The 20052-nt window shown below is 45.4% G+C and overlaps 1 protein-coding gene across 1 annotated transcript in view; it reads left to right on the forward strand.

Moving 5' to 3' along the window:
* The window catches only part of LOC139764976 (uncharacterized), a 398950-nt gene extending 379106 nt beyond the window's left edge, over positions 1 to 19844 (forward strand). The window contains exons 3-5 of the mRNA XM_071692028.1: positions 9038 to 9140; positions 10129 to 10154; positions 18121 to 19844. Coding sequence (XP_071548129.1) covers positions 9038 to 9140; positions 10129 to 10154; positions 18121 to 19433 — 1442 coding nt within the window. The 3' untranslated portion in view covers positions 19434 to 19844. The remainder of the gene's footprint in view (positions 1 to 9037; positions 9141 to 10128; positions 10155 to 18120) is intronic.
* The last annotated feature ends 208 nt before the right edge of the window (positions 19845 to 20052 follow it).

A 20052-nucleotide genomic window follows, 5' to 3' on the forward strand; every position in this document is an offset into this window, starting at 1 on the left:
TTGTATCCTACACCTCCTCACTCCCATCTCCTTGTTCCTGGGTCCACGTCTCCACCTTGCGCCTCCTTTCCTCTCGTCTCTCCATCATCTTTCCTACGAGAGCTCCTCATCCACCCCCTCCCTTCCCTTGCCGAGAACGCCCCTCTACCTCCCCCTCCTCCCTCCAGATTGTCACCACGCTCTGTCCAGGCTAAACTAATGACCGCGTCCCCCCCCCCCCCCCCCTCCCAACGCCAGCCCGAGAGAGAGAGAGAGAGAGAGAGAGAGAGAGAGAGAATTTTTATAACTCCCCCGCGGCTCTCCAGCAACTCCTCCTCCCTCCTCCTCCTCCTGCTTCTTGAGTCCCTGGCGACGTTTCCCACTCGTTCAGGGTCCTCACCGCCCCCTCCAGCTGCACCTTCAGGGCCGTCTCCTCCGGCCGTAGGTACACATCATTATCGGCTTCTTCTGCCGTGCTAACGACGCCCTCACTCGCGCCATTGCGGGGTTTCGCTCCATTATATATGTAAAATAATCCCAGGCGACCGTTTAATCTGGGGAGCTCGCGAGCAGAAATGGGGAGTTTGAGACATCAACTGCTTCATGCAGCTGTGTTGCACCTTACACACACACACACACACACACACACACACACACACACACACACACACATATATATATATATATATATATATATATATATATATATATATATATATATATATATTTCTATGAGTCCACGGGGAAAATGACACACGATAAGTTTCCAAGTGCACTTTTGTGTGATAATCACACCATCAGGGGAGACACAAGAGAGAAATATAAGTCAGTTGATATACAACGAAGAGACGTAGCTAGGACGGCATTTGGTAAACATGTCATCTTTTCTAATATATATATATATATATATATATATATATATATATATATATATATATATATATATATATATATATATAATGTATTTCCTGGTCGTGTTTACAACTCACAACATAGAGAGAAAAAATAAATGTTCTTTACTCTCCGATGCTTGGCTGCCCCTAGTGGTTCGTGGGACGTATGGAAAACGTAAAAATTTACGAAACGTGAAGTTTTATCAAAGATTTGATGTACGTTATGGCTTCATAACTAAGATCGGGATGCCAGTCCACATCCCGCACATTTTTATGTACACATGTGTAGAAAGATAGGTGAATGATATGTAAACAGTGTGTTAAGATATGTGAATGATATTTAAACAGAGTTCAAGAAATTCGGTTCTTTGTTTTTGTTTTTCTTTTTTCTTAAACTCTTAAATCTTTCTGGCATGAAATATAAATGACGAAAGGAAATTCGTAGGATGAAAGGATGTGGGGGTTTTTTGTCGCTGCTCTCTGTCGCACAGAATTCATTTGCATATTCCTGAAAAGTTGTTTTTGCTACACCTTTTCATCAGTTTCCTGTAAAATATTATTGGTATAAACCGGTATATTCAAGACCTATATTATTTTCAGGTCTGCTTCAATATATTTTCAACGTTTAGTTCCATAAAAATGACGTTATGACCCTTGTGCAAGATAGTGTGAACCCTGAGCACGACGGTTCGACCCATGAGTACGACAGTACGACCCATGAGCACGATGGTATGACCGATGTGCATGACGACACGACACTTCTGCACGAAGTTATGACCTTTGAGCACGACGGTACGACCCATGGGTATGACAGCCTAGCCTTTGACCTGTTCAAGTAAAGGATCAGGTCAAAGGCCAGGCCATCAAATCCAAGGGCCGTACTGCCGTGCTACTGACGTGCCCGTTTCTGTCAATGGATGTACGAGATCAGATGGTCTCGATGCGGCTGCGGTGCCGAACTGCAACTTGGGGACGAGGGATCTCTCGTGGCATGAGGGGTGGCGAGTGTGGTGCTGTGGCTTTTTTTTTTTCCGAACTATGCTGACAAGTTTATGCAGTATGTCAAGTCAAAACGTAAGCAAAGTCCCAATATAATCAAGCCATGGTCGCTGCATTCAAAGCCAAAACATTTATATGGTCAAAAATTTGTCAATGGTCACCATTACATAATGCTTTGCTGCACAAAATGTTTAAATGTCTACAGATTTTGCTCAGTCGTGACAAGTGCTTAAATACTTTAATGAGATTCTCACAGAAGTATTTACAAAGTTTTACCATGGCAACAACATTTACAAAATATACACATGGCCACATTATTTAGAAAGTACTGACATGGCCATTTTATTTTCAAAGTATTCAAATGGCCACATAATTTACAGTCACATGGCCACTTTATCGTGGCCACTGGCTTCAGCTGGCAACACTTACTAAAGAGTCTGAATTTTCAGTAAGAAAAAAATGGGAACCAATTATTCTGACAAGCCATAACGTAAGCTACAGACACCTTCAATGGAATCTTTAAACTCTACAATCACATTATAAATTCCCTGCCCTTTCTTTTTTAAATATTTCCCGTAATGGAATCCAATACCATTTGTTACACCTCTTCTGAACTCCATTTTCGTTATTAAAAAAGTACGGGAAGAGAGTTCCCTCTATCTTCAAGTCCTGTGAAATTATTACCATCAGACCTGAAACTTGAACCATTTGGGATGTCGACATCTGTGGCGATATGGTAGAGCCTGGAGAGAGAGAGAGAGAGAGAGAGAGAGAGAGAGAGAGAGAGAGAGAGAGAGAGAGAGAGAGAGAGAGAGAGATTGTTAACTGCCAATTTCCCGCTGGAGGGAAACGAACGGATTGAAAACAAATGAGTGAACTTAGAACGTTAAGCCACATTTGCCAGGGCAGGACGGGAGAAGATCTTGCCTCGTCTCGCAGAGAGAGCGAATGAAACATCAATTCATTCCTCAGGAAACGATTTATGAAGCTCTGTGATACAAGCTGTCTTTAAAGGACTTTCAGGGATGTTTTCTTCCACTGCTGTTCATGACTTTTTTTCTCTCTCTTTCTAAAAATTGCAATGAAAAATACGAAAAAAGTGTTTGGAGAGAAATGCGTCCCGAGAAATATACAAAGCCTAAGCAAAGCTCTGAAATACGCCTAGACAGAAAACAATTTGGCAAAAGTATTGGATAAAAATGACTCTTTTATTCTTTTTTTTTTTCAAGCGAGAACCCGAGGTGGGGAGGGAGAGTCTTTTTCTTTTTCCTTTTTTATATCTGTGGTCCGGACGTTACTGCTTCCCCTCTACGGGAGAAACATCCTTCACCCCTTCCACTACCATGACCAGGATGCTATTTATTAAAAAGGGGGAACTGTAGGGGGAGAGGAAGTAATATGTGTCTCCAGTCTCTTTCAGCGAGAGGAGATGAAACAGGCAACTCTCTCTTTTGAATCTCTTTATTTCAAGAGATGAAAAGGACGTTTAATAACTGTTTCTTGTGTACTCCAAGTAAAGAGAGACAGAGAGAGTCAGTATTCCTCCCTCCTGTTGCTCAGATGAGAATTAAGAATAAATGAGAGATTACACAGTTCCTCCTGTATAGGAGATAAGACAGATAAGAGACTCTACATCCTCTACATCCTAGCACTTTCTTCATTGTATAACAAAGACAGGAAACGCAACAATACTCTTTCTTTCATTTCATCTGAAGAGATAATTGGTGAGACAAAACGACAACAGATCTTTTCCTACTCTTACAGTTCAAGAGATGAGTGGGAGAGAGAGAGAGAAAGACATCATTTCTTTTCCTTCTGTTCTGGTGGAAGTGATGAATGGAGGAGATAAATTCAAACAAACCAATTTCCTTCCTTTCGTCGTAGTGGAAGAGATAAGGGAATCAAAGCCAAAAGAAAGGGACACAAATATTCTTTCCATCAGTTCTCTTGGAAGAGATCAATGGAAGCGAGACTTTTCCATTGCAGTGAAGATGATAACAGGAAGTTCACTCTACACAAAGGGAGAAAAAAGGGAGATAACTACTGCAAGGGAGGAAGCAGGTGATCCTCTATATCCCTCAACCTTCTCACTTAAGGGAGAGGCTTTCACTTGAGAGAAAGAGAGAGTCAACTGAACGAGGAGATGATATTAATAGAGAGAAACCCTCTTCCCTCAGGTTTGCGTCTGAACTCTCTCTCTCTCTCTCTCTCTCTCTCTCTCTCTCTCTCTCTCTCTCTCTCTCTCTCTCTCTCTCTCCCAACAGCTATACAATGTAGGAAACCCAACCTCTCACACGATCAGAGAGAGAAGCGTGAGTCAGCTCTTGGGTGTGTGACATCCTTGGAACACCAGATGCTGTTAGCGTTTGCGATATGCTCTACGCGCTAGCCCTGCCTAATTGATAAAATCTCTCCATAAGTACTAATCTCTCTCTCTCTCTCTCTCTCTCTCTCTCTCTCTCTCTCTCTCTCTCTCTCTCTCTCTCTCTCTCTCTTCCCGCCCAAGGATATGTCATGCAGAAAATTGTTGTCCGTTGGGAAATTATAAATGATTTTGTGAGATATTATGGTCGTTTTTGTGCGAAGTGAATCGCTAACTCAAGCGGACGGTAGAGAGAGAGAGAGAGAGAGAGAGAGAGAGAGAGAGAGAGAGAGAGAGAGAGAGAGAGAGTACTTGCCTGACGAAGTACTTAGGAGATTTTGCTAAAGGGCGCGGCTGGCTCTCGGGCGCTAACCGTGTTGTTAAGAGTTTTTTGTGAGATGGGTACACTGTATGTATATTTGTGTGTGTATGTGTGAGTGTGTGTGTGTGTGTGTGTGTGTGTGTGTGTGTGTGTGTGTGCGGTGTGTCAACAAGCAGAACAGTGCAATACCTCTCTCTCGTCACACAAACACACACACACACACACACACACACACACACACACACAGACACACACACACCACAACCTGGAAATAAAAGCCATGATAGTTCGAAAAAAGATACATAAATAAATAAACAAACCACACAGTCTCTCCTTTCAACGAAAGTAAAATAATCTTGTCTTTTCCTTTTTTCTTAACTAAAGAGAAAAAAAATAAAGCCATAAGGGCAAAAACTTTTATTTCGTCGTCCTAATGGAACAATTTCACGGCTGGAATTTCACGCTTCGTACAGCTGTAAGGAACTGTAACCATCTCTTAAATTCACCGTCTTATATATATACAACGTGTGTGTGTGTGTGTGTGTGTGTGTGTGTGTGTGTGTGTGTGTGTGTGTGTAGCTCGTGGGAGTCGCCCGTAGCCTTGAATTGTAGTATTTCTCGATGACGCGAGTTTCCTCCCTTCTTGTGTTCCTCGGTGGCTCACATCTGTCGTAAGTGTCTCGTTTAGCCCCTCCGGGCTGTGTGTGTATGTGTGCGTCGGCGCTGCTGCTGGGGAATGAGGCAAAGATTGCACCGTCTGTTTGCGTATGATCCATCCTTTTTCTCCTCAGTTTCTTGCAGTCATATTTCGTAATATACAACGTAAGTTATCATTACCATTACCTCCCACACCCCCATTTATTTCTTGAACCTACCATCTTTCCTCCCTCGTTCGCCTCCCTTCCTCTACCCTCTTTTCTGAACGAGTGTACCCCAGCTGTACAATCTCGCTCCTCCCGAACCAGACGTCTACAACTGACATCCGTCCGTTGTGCCGCTTCTCGATGCACCACGTCACGTCTCACCTCACCGTGCTGGGTTTTGCTCTGACACGCAATCTCTTGCGAAGGAAAATATAAGAACCCAAATAAACACACCCTGGTGGATTCCATAACGGTTTACGCAACCACAGAGCAACTTCAGTGCAAGAAAATATCTTTTTTTTTTTTTTTTTACCACCTTTCAAGACCTATCACCTTTCCCTGGGGAAGTAAAAACCCTTCTCCCTATTTCCTGCGGGGATCAAAACCTCACCTCCTCTTCCCTATAGAAGTCAAACCCTCTCCTCCTCCTCCTCCTCCCCCCAATGGAAGGAGTCCTGGTTGACAGGAGATCGAGGAAGAGGAGGAGGAGGAGATCGAGGAGGAGGAGGAGGAGGAGGAGGAGGAGGAGGAGGAGGAGACTAGGGCAAGTGAGGAGGCGAAGGTGGTCGCTCTCGCAACACCTCCGCCAGTCCGTGTTGCCCCCTCCTTCCTTCCTGACGACCGACCCCTTACCGTGCAGGAGGCACACGCACGAGTGATCACTCCCTGTGATAGCCGACTCCACGCCAAAACAAGACGAGAGGGCCCGCAGGTAAAATAGTGAAGGCGATTATTGGTACAATATTATCGGAGACCGAGGGTATAAATAAGACTGAGGCCCCGCTATATAAGGCGGACGGGCCTCTTGCCCTGCGCGTGCCCAGGTAGCACACACGGGAGGCACTAGACAGAGATGCGAGCTGGATGATGCCTGAAATTAAGGGTAAATAAATCCCTCTGGCGTTATTCGAGCGTGATCGGGGTGAGAGAAACGCACGCTTGCACCCCAACGGGGTCACTTACTCCCCACACCAAGACGAGCCAGTCCGCCACTACTCCTCCTCACTCCCCGACGGGCCGGCTAGCCACTCCTCCCCACACCCCAATGGTCCAGCCACCACTCACTCTCCCCCCGACCAGCTTGGGGGAAATTATATTAGAGGAGCAAATCGTGGTCGTATTGTGAGCTGGCTCGAGCAGGAATTGAGATACTGGTGAGCTCCTGCAGGTGGTGTGGCCGATCACTGGCTCTCCTCGGCTTCCTGCCAGGGCTCCGTGATGAACGGGGTAGAAAGAGCGGGGGTGATAGAGACGTGAGAGGGATTAGATTAGATGAGAAGGAACGGTGAAGAGTAAAGGAGAATATAAGTAAGGAAGGAGAAAAGGAGGGGGTTGAACAGCAAGGCTTGAGAGATGGGGAAAGAGGAAAAGGTAAAGAGAGGAATCAGAGCACAAGGTGGGGAGAAGGAAAGGACAAGGAAGGATAGGGAATATGAGAGAGGGGGTAAGAGAAAAAAAAGAGGAGAGGGATCTAGACGAACTGACAAAGCTACAGAGATAAAAGGGAAAGGCAGAGATGAGAATACAGACAGGAGCAAAATATAAAAAGTAAAGACGTTGAAGGTGAGAGTAATAGTGAAGAGATAAGAAGGAAAGAATAGGATAAAAAGACGATGAAAATGGACGAAAAGCAGAAAATTAAGATGTCAAAAAGAATGGCGAGGATGAAGAGAAGGAAACCTCTGATATGTCACTGGAAACAAGAAAGCGACGGATGAGAATTATACTAAACACGAAACACGGAGGAAGAGGAGAAGGAAGGAGAAAAGAAAAGGAGAACTAGGAAATCATTAAGATCAGAGAGGTAGGGATGAAGGAGAAAGGTACGAGAGAGAAATGTCTGAAGTGCTGGTGGCTACTGCACTTTCTGCAGGTGTGACAGAGGAGGTTGGCCTTATCGCACGAGTCCGTTAGATTCTTTATTGCACTATCACGTCAGTTTTTTTCATCAGATATGGCTAAATTATTTGGCTCTACGCCTTACTGGGTGTCCCGGCTGCTGCATGGCTCCCGGTCGCCTATCTGTCTGTTTGTGGACGATGGAAGGGCACGCGTTCTTGGGGTCCGGTTGGACCACTCGGGTACAGGCAGAACTACGAACTCCTCTCTCTCTCTCTCTCTCTCTCTCTCTCTCTCTCTCTCTCTCTCTCTCTCTCTCTCTATTAGTAGCACCTAATATCCTGTATGTGTACTTCATTGAGAGTCTTTGATAATATCCTACATGGCAGCCTGCTATTCAAAACACAAGACCATGGTGTCAATATGGATATATGCAGCAGCATAAAAAGCATCGGTCAGCTGGCAGGAGAGGAGCATTATACATATATATATATGTATATATATATATATATATATATATATATATATATATATATATATATATCTATATATATATATATATATATATATATATATATATATATCTTGCATGTAACTGGTGGAGCACCACAATCCTCGACCCAGTTCCCTTAATGATATATGTACATGATCAAGTATCAATTCTGACTAGCTTAGTCTCTTGATTCACTTGCGATATAAAAACCTACAAGACTTTGGGTAATCTCAGAATAAGGGTAACAGAATTATTCAAAATGACAGGATTCCACAAATTTTCTACCAGGATGGATAAAATTAGCAGGTCAGATCCGACGCTGACAAGTGTGTAGTCCAGGAATTTTAATGTTGCGCAAGAGGCAGTTTATAGGGACTGAACGTATGAACTGAGTACAATATTCTTCAACTGAGTGAGGACTTCGGTTTCATCGAATGAAAACCTGAATTCCATCTAAAGGCATCCTCTCTCTCTCTCTCTCTCTCTCTCTCTCTCTCTCTCTCTCTCTCTCTCTCTCTCTCTCTCTCTCTCTCCAGCATCATACGGTCGGGTATGACCCTTTCAATATGTATCAGCCACTTTCTCATGCTCTTTCAACCGAAGGAGGCTGGGGATGTTCAATGTGTGATAATAATTTGAGAGACTGATTTTATAAGACTCTGATCGATAGAGATATTGAGGCAGACTGATTACAAGCATGAGTCTGGCTGTTGCCTGAGGCTGATTTATGAGACTAATCATAAAAGTGACTGATTGAGACTTGATGCGAAACAGACTGTAAGAAACTGCAAGAGTGAGCGAAAGTGATTACGAAAATAAGTAGGTTTTCTTGATTATAAACACACATGAGGAAGAGGGATTGCGATGGTGAACGTTGCAGGCTGACCGGTAGAGCGACTGTGTGAGTGAAGGCGAGTAAATGTTAAAGTTATTACAAAAGACTAACTGTAAGAATAACACAGACACACAAGATGAGTGCAAGAGAGATCATACCACAAATAAAAATATCAATAGTACAGTCTACCTATGAACATATGAATGGTGAAGACATGTAAAATGATTATGTATATGTATGTATGTGTATATATATATATATATATATATATATATATATATATATATATATATATATATATATATATATATATATATATATAATCACTTTCTGAACAATGAAAATAGGAGTATTCCTTTTCACATCCTTATCCATGATGATAAGATAAGGAGCCGTGTTTCCCTGTTTCCAAAATGGCATCGACAATGCTAAGATCACCTTTCCTTCCACAGAATCTGGCGTGGGTGGAGGCATGATCGGCATCTTGGTGGGCGTCGCCCTCATCTCTGCTGTGGTCGGGGCCGTCGTGATGGTCATACTGCTCAGATGTCGAAAGTAAGTCTTCTACTGTTAACTTTTTTGGGGGAGGGGGGTGGGTTAATTTGGTTTCTCTACATAGCGGGAAGATAAGACGTATCCCCTTAACACACACACACACACACACACACACAAACGCTACATCATCGCTTTACCAGCTATTAACGACACGTCTGCTCCTTAGAACATTAGAAACACCTGCTGCACTCTCAGTAGGATCTTCCCCCACGAACTTCCAATTTAAGAATGAGATGAAAAAAGTTAGAAAAATGGCACCTTCTCTGGAAACTCCGGAAAGTTGCATGGAAAATGAATTGTAATCTCTCTCTCTCTCTCTCTCTCTCTCTCTCTCTCTCTCTCTCTCTCTCTCTCTCTGAGTATTCTCCAATGGTGTGGCAGTTACCTCGACCATTTAGAAAGCAGGAATTTCAGTCTATAAAATCGAGAGGTTGTGAAGCTACAAATGAGTTCCGGAGATGGATTAGGAAGGAAGTGTTCATGGGGAGGTGAAGGTATGAGAAATGAGGAGTGGAAGTGTAGGTATTGGTGGGGGAGGGGGGGGCTTGAACGATCAAGGAATGACGAATTGCAGAGGATACTGAGAGTGAGAGAGAGAGAGAGAGAGAGAGAGAGAGAGAGAGAGAGAGAGAGAGAGAGAGAGAGAGAGAGATTCCTAGCAGATAATTATTTTTCTCTTTCGTACGGTCATTTACCCTTCATTCTCCCTTTCCCTAAGTATTCGCTCTCAACCTTTCCCTATTCCTTTAATCTTTTCATTTCTCTCTGGTTTCTCTTAAGTCCCATCTGCTCTGTCTTCCAGTGTATTCTGCCATCACGTTCTGTTTCATCTCTTTCCATCCCTTTCCTCCGAAGCAATAAAAATGCCAAACATCCCTTTGACTCAAATCGATATTTCTTACTCTCATGTGCTAATCTATTTGTTTCTTTTTTTGTAATTTTAAAAACGATCCATCCATTAATTTCGCTTTGTTTTTTCTCATTCCAGATTCAAGATTCTTCCATCTGGCCGAGGTAAGTTCAGTCTTCACGAATCACCGGTGGTGTCTAACCAGTGTGAGAGATATAGAGATGGATGGAGGGGCTTTTCCATATCCTATCCACCCAACCCAAAGGTGGGTTGTGGAAAAGCCTGTAACTTTACTATGGGTTGTGTGAAAGAACTCATGAACTAATGCCAAAAACATCCGAACAATATGTGTAAAAAAAAAAAAAAAATACGGAAAAGTTCATGGATTGTAATTATGGGATTCTATGAAGGACCTTTAGCTCTTTGGCTGAAGCTCTGGAGGGGATGTGTTTGGCCTCTGTGCTGGGGGGGGATTTGAGATGTAAGGGATTGGGAGTGTGTGTGTGGGAACATCGTGATGGAGCCGGTCCTTGGCACCTGTGTCGCGAGGCTTCTGGGTTATGATAGGTTGGCGCTGGAGGCTGGGAAGTGGAGTTTCTCGGAGAAGTTCTGTTGTGTGAGGTCCTCTTCACCTGTGTCCTGGACGCTTGTTTGAGGTGAGGGAAGTGGGAGGACCAGTTAGGGTATTCATCTTAAAGGGAGTCCTCATTTTCACCCGTGTCTTGAAGGGGTTGTCAAAGGGAGGAGGGGAGAGGCAGGACCTGTTCGGGTACTCCTTTTGGAGGAAGTCCTATTCACCTGTGTCTTTTAGGGTTGTCAAAGATAGAAGAGGGATTCCTATTGACGGACATCTCCTCCACCTGGAGAAAAGTGTCTTCTCTGTCCTGTGTAGCTTTCTACTGGAGACGCAGTAGAAGCTAGTCTCCATCCTGCAAGGGCGCCACGAGCAGACCAACGAACTTTGCGTCCTTTTCATGGGACCCTTTGAGCGCTGAAACCCAAGCTGTTGACGCTCCCGTCGGAAATCCCGCAGGTGCGGGAGCCTTACCTTGTCCACCTTTTAAGCTGACCCTTGTCTCTGGCCTCCGGGACGTGATGGCCTTACGGGAGCAGGCAGCCAGGCCCGGAGAGCCAGTGAGATACATCGACCGTGTGAAACCTATCCTGGATCCTTGCCTCCCCTGCAGAGGTCCTGCGTTGGCTGTGGTGGTGGCACTGATGGTGGCAAGGGCGCAGGGCTCTTCCTTAGTTTCCTGTGGCAGCTGCTGCTGGCCTGAGACATCCTTCCCATCACTAGGTACAGTTTAAGGTCGAGGACGAGAAGATGGCCGAGTCCAAAGACGAAATCGAAAAGGCTGCGTATATGAACGAAGTGGAGAAGATTCCTGGCCATAAGAGATAGGAAGAGTCCCCAAAGAAGGTTAAAGAGGACTTGCTGGTGTCAGAAGGGCCGCCAGATAAATTGTGGTCTATGAGACCGTGATGATTCCAGCCAAGGCTCAGGAGACTCCGGTGGAGACTCTTGGCACGTATCAAGGCCCAGGAGACTGCAGAGGAGACTGCATAGAGCATTTGACGAAAGGATGAAAAAAAATCACTAGGCGCTTGCCATAAACATTTGATGAAATCATAAAAAATGAAAGATAATAATGTGTACTCTACTTCATCAGCACCTAATCGGATAGCCTTAAGATCGTATACAATCTTCTGAATCTTGCGCGGTCTTCCCTTCTACCCGTAGAATCCCCCCGTAGAACATTCCATACCCACAATCTTCAATCTCCATCGCCCCAGGATAGCCCTACCTTACTACCCTTTCTATAATCACCTGCTTCTTTCATCCCCAGGGAAATCACCCTCTTTTATCTCACTTCCCCTTTTCCTTTTTACCTGAAAACTAATCCTTTTCACCCTGTAAGCACCCTTTCCTTCCTTTCCATATACATACAGATACCTCTTATCCCATCTCTCATTACCCACTACCGCTCCCATACTCCCTGCCATGCCCTTCCTCCCTTTGTCCACCTTTCCCCCAACCTACTAACCTTCTCCATCTGACCCTCTCCACCACAACGTCCCAGCCTCCTCCTCCAAGACTTCCCAACCGTGCTCCTTTACTCCTCTCCTCCACAATCCTTTACCCTTCGTCCTCTCACCCTCTCCTCTACAATCACCCGTTTTAGCCTCCTCCATTCGCCCATCTCCCCCCGACAACCGACCAGCCTCCCCTTCCCAGCACACAAACACGAGTCAGCTGCACTTCCCATCCCTCACCATCACTGCAAGAGAACAAAAAGGCAATAAACTTTAGTGGGCAACGGAATCCAGCGAGCCTCTTCTTTCTCCTAGGCTGTTTTGTGTGCCTTTGACAGGTACAATATAATTTCTGCCCTCAAAGAAGGTTTGTTGCTTCCCCGAGATAGTATTGTTACCTTCCTCTTTAACGACGCACCGTGAACGACTTGGCAATGCCCATTTAAATATTATGACAGTCACCAGAATATTCACTTTACTCCCTTTTTTTTTTCCTTTTGGGCATGGAGGTCCATGACAGCCCATGCAACATGTGGCTGTTAGTTGTTAGATTTGTTATCTATTGTTCGTTCGTATCAGCTGACTTTACAGCTTCTTACCAAGGAGAGAGAGAGAGAGAGAGAGAGAGAGAGAGAGAGAGAGAGAGAGAGAGAGAGAGAGAGAGAGAATCTGTTGTACTGGGGTGAACTCTTAGAGCAAATATAAGTCAAATGAAAGTGCAAAGTAATTTCCCTAAATCATTTACTAAACATGAATCTATATTAGAGTAAAAGAAAAACGTATAAAATATGGATCTTCAAGAGATCCAAGTTCCTAGATCTGGAAATTTTACGAATGAAATAAATTACACTCTGAATTGAAAATGTAATGCAAATTATATCTAAACTGAAAATATAAGTTCACCTGGGGAAATTAGAGGAAACAGTTAATATCTTTTAAACAGATGAATTGCATCGCATATGTTCCTAAGATTTACAAAGTATCCTCAAAACAACACAGAAATAAGTTCCAGCACGGGAGAATGTAGAACAGCAACTCGAATACCACTAAACACAAAGTAATACGCAATTAAAAGTTTTCTAACACAACCCATTTTTTTTCTTCATCTTTTTGAGTATGGGGAACTACCCCAACATCTCTCATATTTAGCAAGCTCCCCCAATGCGTCTAATGTTTAAAGAGAGTTCCTGCAACATCCCTGATACTTAAGGAACCCTTCCAACATCCCTAATACTTAGGGAACCCTCCCAACATCCCTGATACTTAGGGAAAACCATCCCAACATCCCTGATACTTAGGGAGCCCTTCCAACATCTGTGATACTTAAGGAACCCTTCCAACAAACCTCATACTTAGGGAACTTCTCCAATATCCCCGATAATGAAGGAGCTTTTACAACATTTCTGATACTTAGGGAACTCATCCAGTATCCTTGATACCGAAAGAACTCAACATTCCTGATAATCGAAACTTCCCCCGCACCCATGATGCTTTAGGAACCTCCTCCAACATCCCTGGTACTTCTCCAACATAATACTTAATATACTTAAGAAAGTCCTCCAAGACCTATAGTACTTAGGAAGCTTCTCCTTGACCCATAATACTTGGGAAAGTTCTCCTACACCAATAACACTTAAGAAAGTCCTCCTACTCCTAAAATACTTAGGAAAGTTCTCCTCGACCTAGAATACTTGGGGAGACTCCCACTGCCTCCCTGATAGTTCAAAACACCCCCAGAAAGTTTCAGTTCAGGAGGACCCGGAGGTTTAAAACGTCCTCCACAGTCACCGCTCCCACTCTAAATACAGCCTCATACTGGTTCTCAGTTGGAGCCACAGAGGAGAGGAGCCTTTCTCTCCCACCACTGACCTCCCAGGCCGGCTCCTGCTTTACAGGGCTGGTCAAAGGAGATCCTGACCTCTCGTTGACCTGCTTGTCTTACCAACTCTAAACAGACCAGTTCGGCGAAGCTTTGAGAGTTCAAACCCCGTTAATGCAGTCTTCTTATAAGACAAAAATTTTCAAGATTCTTTTTTTTTTTTTTTTTGAAGAAAATGAGGGACTGCTCATGATCGGCAGCAGAAAATGTCATGCGATGCGTCGAGGAACCGATCTGGGTGATTTCTCCAGTGTTTTCTTCTACCTTACACCATCATCACGCTATTTCCCTACCATCCTTTCCATCACCACAACCAAACCACAACTCCTCCACTACCAAACTACCACAATACCACCTTACATCTACTGCTATACACTAACCAAACCATTTCCAGATCACATCACACTACCAGGACAGCCACATACCACACTACCTAACCGCCACACGCGCTGCACCACTGTGACCCCAATAAACCTGCCTCAAAGCACATCACCAGCACCACCACTACCACTACCTTTCCCTCATCACCACCACCACTACATCCTGGAACATTCAGAAATCACCACTGGTATCGACGAAGGACCCCTGACGTGGGGAAGGGATCCAACACCCTCTCAGGGACACTCCCAGCGCCACGAATGCGCTTGTTCGCGTGAGCGTCTTTTATATAGATGCTCTTGCGGGTTATGGCCGCTGGGGCTTGAAAGGAGATTCCGGAGCTTATTGGGGATTTTCCACGAGAATGAGAACGAAAATAAACATGCATTAAATGGAATCTGGCAGACCTGATCCTATTGGGCAAATACCTGGGTGCCCCTTAGATCCCATTTTTTCCCACCACTGTCATTATTACAATATCCTTCTAGGCGTGCGGAGACGGGAGAATGTAAGATGTAGAAAAGACAGGTGTAGATGACGCACATGAGGCGCAGGTGTGGACGAGACACACACACACACACACACACACACACACACACACACACACACACACATACACACACACACACACACACACTGATAAGATTCTTATTTCACTGGCTCATAATGTGAGTCATACACATATTTCGTGACAGTGGTGCAGCTGGGAGCGTTGGGGGAGGGGGGGAAGGGCTGTGGGAGAGAAAGAGAGAGGGGAGGGAGGGGGGAGGAAGAGGTAGAAAAAACTGATCCGGGTCTGTGTGTAGGCCACTGTAGGGGGTAGGGTTAGAAGCATGACCCAGGAGGTGGTGAGTTCGAAATGAGGAGCTGGGAGGTTGAGTGAAAAGATGGGGGGAGAATGGGGAACGTAGAGGAAGGTAACCGGTCCTCCAGCAGGGAAGGGAGGTAGTGTGAAAGTGATGGAGCAAACGTTCCAAGATGGACTATGAGAGGGAGAATGAGAAAGATTGGAAGGTTGGGATAGACAGTAGTGAACGAACCAACGATAGTTTAGGGTAGAGAGAGTAAGACCGATGGGAAAGGAGGGAAAGATGCAAGAAGGTAACATTTGGGTGAGGTTTCTTTTTCCCCATTCTAATCTCCCCTTTGTTCTGTCTACTACATTCATTATCTCCTGTCTCATTCCATTCACGCCTATTCTCCTCTTCTGTCTACATGACATCTTACCACCTCTGCCAACGTTAATCTAAACTTCATCCTCTGCGCTGAAGCGGTTTCAGTTTTCACACAATATTGTTTTAGTGACACGCCATTTGTTTACCGTGACGTCGCTTTGGATGGGTACCGGATAAGCTGTTTCCTTATTCAGAACAGTATAGAAGCCTTGCCAAGTGTGCCTCTCCTACTCTAAACAACCTCACCTCCGTGCTCCTTAATCACCCCCATCCCCCTCCGTCTGACTCCCTGGGAATGCTCGTAGGGTGACGTTCCTCACATGGAAGTCGAACCCAGGACTCTGAAAGGTGTGCGAAACAATAGCTGGCTTAATGGTTTCCAGCAGACGGCCACAGGGCCTCTTGGTAAACGAACTCAGAGACCCTGACCTCCTGGTAGGTGCGTGCTCGTACTTCTGTGAACCTACTCCACTACACCCCAAGTGCCTGCAGCCATCCTTCCTACCAAGGATCTGGAACACCAAGCGTCCCCTGACACCATGGCTATGACGCCTTGAATCCGTTTCCAGTTAATCCTGGATATATGTCTCAAGATATTTTCATGCAAAGGAGCGTTTAACAACCATTAGGTTCTAGCGCTTCAGAGAGTCTACAGAATCAATCAAATCAAACGTGGGACTACTCAATCATAGGTAGCCATGATCCAACTTCCTCTCCAGTTTTGAAATCCCTTCATCCCCTTTTTCCACTTCCATGTGACATCCTGGTCCTGGAATTACAGGGATGCCACCCATACCGGCTCTGGAACCAACAAATGTCACAAATCTTGGGCTTGGAACAAACGAATGTCAACAACCCCAGACCTTGAAGAACCAAATGTCGCCCCCTTTTGGCCCTATGGCACGCGAATCTTAGCCATTGTAGCCCTGAAGCACCCAAATGTCACCCATTTTGACCCTGAAACACCCAAGTATCACACATCTTGACCGTGGAACACACGAATGTCACCCAAACTGACCCTGGAGCACATGAATGTTACCCAACTCGGTCCTGGAACACGCAGATTCAACCTCCCCGGCCCTGGACGCAATCAGACCTTGAGCCCCGCCTGAGTCCTGGAACCCTTCACGTCTCAGTTTGACCGTGGAACCCCTTAGACACCTCTCACCTGACCTTCCAAAGCACCGATCCATCAGACATGTTCTAATTCTTCCCTGGACACATTTAGGTAGTACTCACCTCCTTAATCCCTTAACAACCCCTCAAGCTTCGTCCCTGGAATCCCTTCCACTGAGAAGTGGATCCCCTAGACCTCGGCTGGACCCCCTAGCAATGCAACACCTTCCAGCGTCCAGTCGTAAAACACTCAGGAGGTTTATTACACTACAAAAGACTTGATTGTTCGTCCAGTCTTGGTCAGAGCTATGGACATTTTAGTAGCAGTCTGGTTTACCATGCAAGGCTTTTCTTTCTTTATACTTCAGTTTCGCAGCTCTACGTTTTACTGACATGGACTTTCCAGACTTTCGAGGGTTGTTACGTGTAAGCGTTTAACCTGGCTTATCACAGAATAAGGTTCTTGTAGCGTTTTATTTTTCTGACGAGGAAGGGATTTACGTGCAAGTGCAGACAATTCGAAATTTCTTTTACAGTGATACATTTTGTCAGTCTTTTATGATGGCTTACTCTAAAGTGGTAAATACTGGAATTACTGCTTATACACTGGCAGTCGGGAGCCCATGAATGAATTAGTGTAAATACAGGAGGCACCTGTTGCATATACTGGCAATGGGACATTCTTTGATTGATTCGATATCACTTCATACCAGGTATTGCCTTTTTATTTACTTTGCTGTAATTCCTTGACACCTAAGATTTCAAGAGAAGATTTCACAGAAAAAAGACGCTTGTGTATGAGTACTTTTTACAATTTAGTCTCCCAAATTAAATAAGAATAATAATAATGCAGGAATATATTTCCACTGTAACAGGTGAGGCTGATTTAATTGTCTTGTTTCATCAAATCATAATTTCAGCTGTTTCTCTCTCACAGTTACAACTATAATCATGAACTATGTCTTCTGGTCCAATCACCATAATAATGCACAAATCAATAATAAAGGTAACGTGTGTGTGTGTGTGTGTGTGTGTGTGTGTGTGTGTGTGTGTGTGTGTGTGTGTGTGTGAAAAGTTGACTTTTGACCTTATCTGTCATGGATGGGTCAAATGTCAGAGGTATCGTGGGTTTAGTAGAGTACAGTGAACATAAGGGTGTAGAAGAGGATATGAAAGTGTACTGAAAGTTGAGAGTAAAGGTAAGGGTGTAGCAACGGTAAGGGTGTAGTGAGGATGAAGTTTAGTGAAGATGAGGGTATAGTAAAGATGGCATTGAAATTTGACCCTCAAAATGATCCAATCTAGGTTCAAGGCCAGCAGAAGATGGTCAACAAGAATGTCCCTTGTCTCCATCATTAATATCAATATGAGCAGTTCTTGCCGTCAGTTTCTCTCATCATCACTATCAGCATTACCATTGCTATTTGTGTGAGTAACAACTTCCCTCATCGTTACCGACTCTTGCCTACATCATTATCATCCCTACCAGTCGTGTTACAGAAGAAGCACTTGCTGTCTGTGCCATAACTTTATCTTATTTTCCGGCAGATGCGTGTCCGATGCTGCTACGGGGAACCTGGACGAAAGGATCCGCCACCAGCGCCACCGCCGGTGCCCCCGCTGGGATGACGACGCGAGTTGGCGCAGGATCGGTGAAGACGACGGGGGAGGAGGCTCCTGCGGCCACGGCGGGAGGCGGCACTACCCACACTGGCTGGAGTATGAAGCTGTGGCGCCGTGGGTCCTCCCAGGAGCGTCCCCTCCGCCCGGCCTCCTCCCAAGGCTCCGAGAACTCCTACACGGAGGAGCCTTACGTCAATGCCGACGCCCAGAGCGCCGTCTACGCCGAACTCAACTCCACGACGGCGTCGACGCCAGGTAGCGCCAGCGGGGGCGTGTCTTATCGCCCGTATTCCCTCAACACCTACTCTGAGATTCCCGATCCCCTGCGACCACTTTCCCTGGCAGGGGGCCTTCGGGCTTACATCAACGACAGCACCTACGAGAATGCCGGGTACGTGCTATCGGAGGCAGGGCTGGAGCAACCCGAGAGCTCTGTGGGTTCGACGTCGACGCCCTCTTCGGCGTATTACTCCGACGTCTCGTCCTCAGATAACCACAACAATAAGAAAAAGAAGAAAAAGAAGAAGAACGAGGAGCGCAACAACCTGAACCTCCAGCGTTCGCTGATGCCATCGAACATCTCGTCCAGCGTGGCTATGATGAATCACCACAACCTCCTGGCGGGCCCCGACAGGCACAACATCCCGGCACCCCGAGAGCCGCCGCCAGCCCACGCCCTCGGCCAGGCACTCCACCCTCCCCTCCACAACCACGAACTCTTCCCCCTGGCCCTCGAACTCCTTCCGCAACACCTCGCCCTCGACAACAGAGGCGTCGAGGCTGTCCTGCCCCCGCTCCAACCTAACATGAACGTCATACACACAGCCAATCAGGTGCAGACCTTACCTAACGTAAAAAATGTTAATGAGTCTCGCGCGGCCGTAAACGCCTCCCAAACGCTAGGGGGAACCGTTTCCTCTACTTCAAGTTCCGGGGGAGTCCCCTCCTCCGGGGTCACCGCTGGGGTCACTAGTGGGGCACCGGGGGTCACCGCTGGGGTCGCCAGTGGGGCACCGGGGGTCACCAGTGGAGCACCTGGGGTAACAGCCGGGGTCACAGATGCGGTCCAGGGCGAGGCACTCAACAACAACCCAGAAGACGAGGATGAGGAGTCCCTCCACAGACCGCTACCTCCACTGCCCAGCCGTCAACAACAGGGGCCGCAAAGGAGAGGAGTGTACGTTGGACAGAGCAAACAGGACCAGCCCCTTCCGCCCGTCCCGTCGGAATACGTATAAAAAAACGTTGTCTCCCCGGACGCGGTGCATACACACAGTGAGGAAAACTTGGGATTTAGGTATATAAAGGCTCGACCAACGTCCCACTGAAATATCACACAGTAATCAACCTTCCTTAACAGTCAGGTAGTGATTCTTAAGACATTCCTGCGACACCAGTAAATCGACTTTTTTTATATATAATCTCGTGTGGTTTCGGAATAGATATTACTACACGTTTACTAGATGAGTGAAACTTAGTGGTTGTGAGAGAAGTGTCTAAAACGAACGAAAGTCTTTTCCCCTACCCAGTGATTTAAACAATCTGGTCATGCTCATTGTATAATAGATAATTATTTATGTTTGTGTGTGCCCATATATATATATATATATATATATATATATATATATATATATATATATATATATATATATATATATATATATATATATTATATATTACACACACACACACACACACACGATAGCCTTTAAATACAAACATTTAATTTCGGTACTCATGAGTCAGACTCACGGTGATGACATAAAAATACAGCCATTATTTCCCTCCTTTGCTTTTCTTGTAGACCGAGAGAACAAACTACATAATAAATGACAATGAAGGTCAAATAACGATGAA

Source organism: Panulirus ornatus, chromosome 52 (assembly GCF_036320965.1).
Source record: "Panulirus ornatus isolate Po-2019 chromosome 52, ASM3632096v1, whole genome shotgun sequence".
Classification (NCBI taxonomy): Eukaryota; Metazoa; Arthropoda; class Malacostraca; order Decapoda; family Palinuridae; genus Panulirus; species Panulirus ornatus.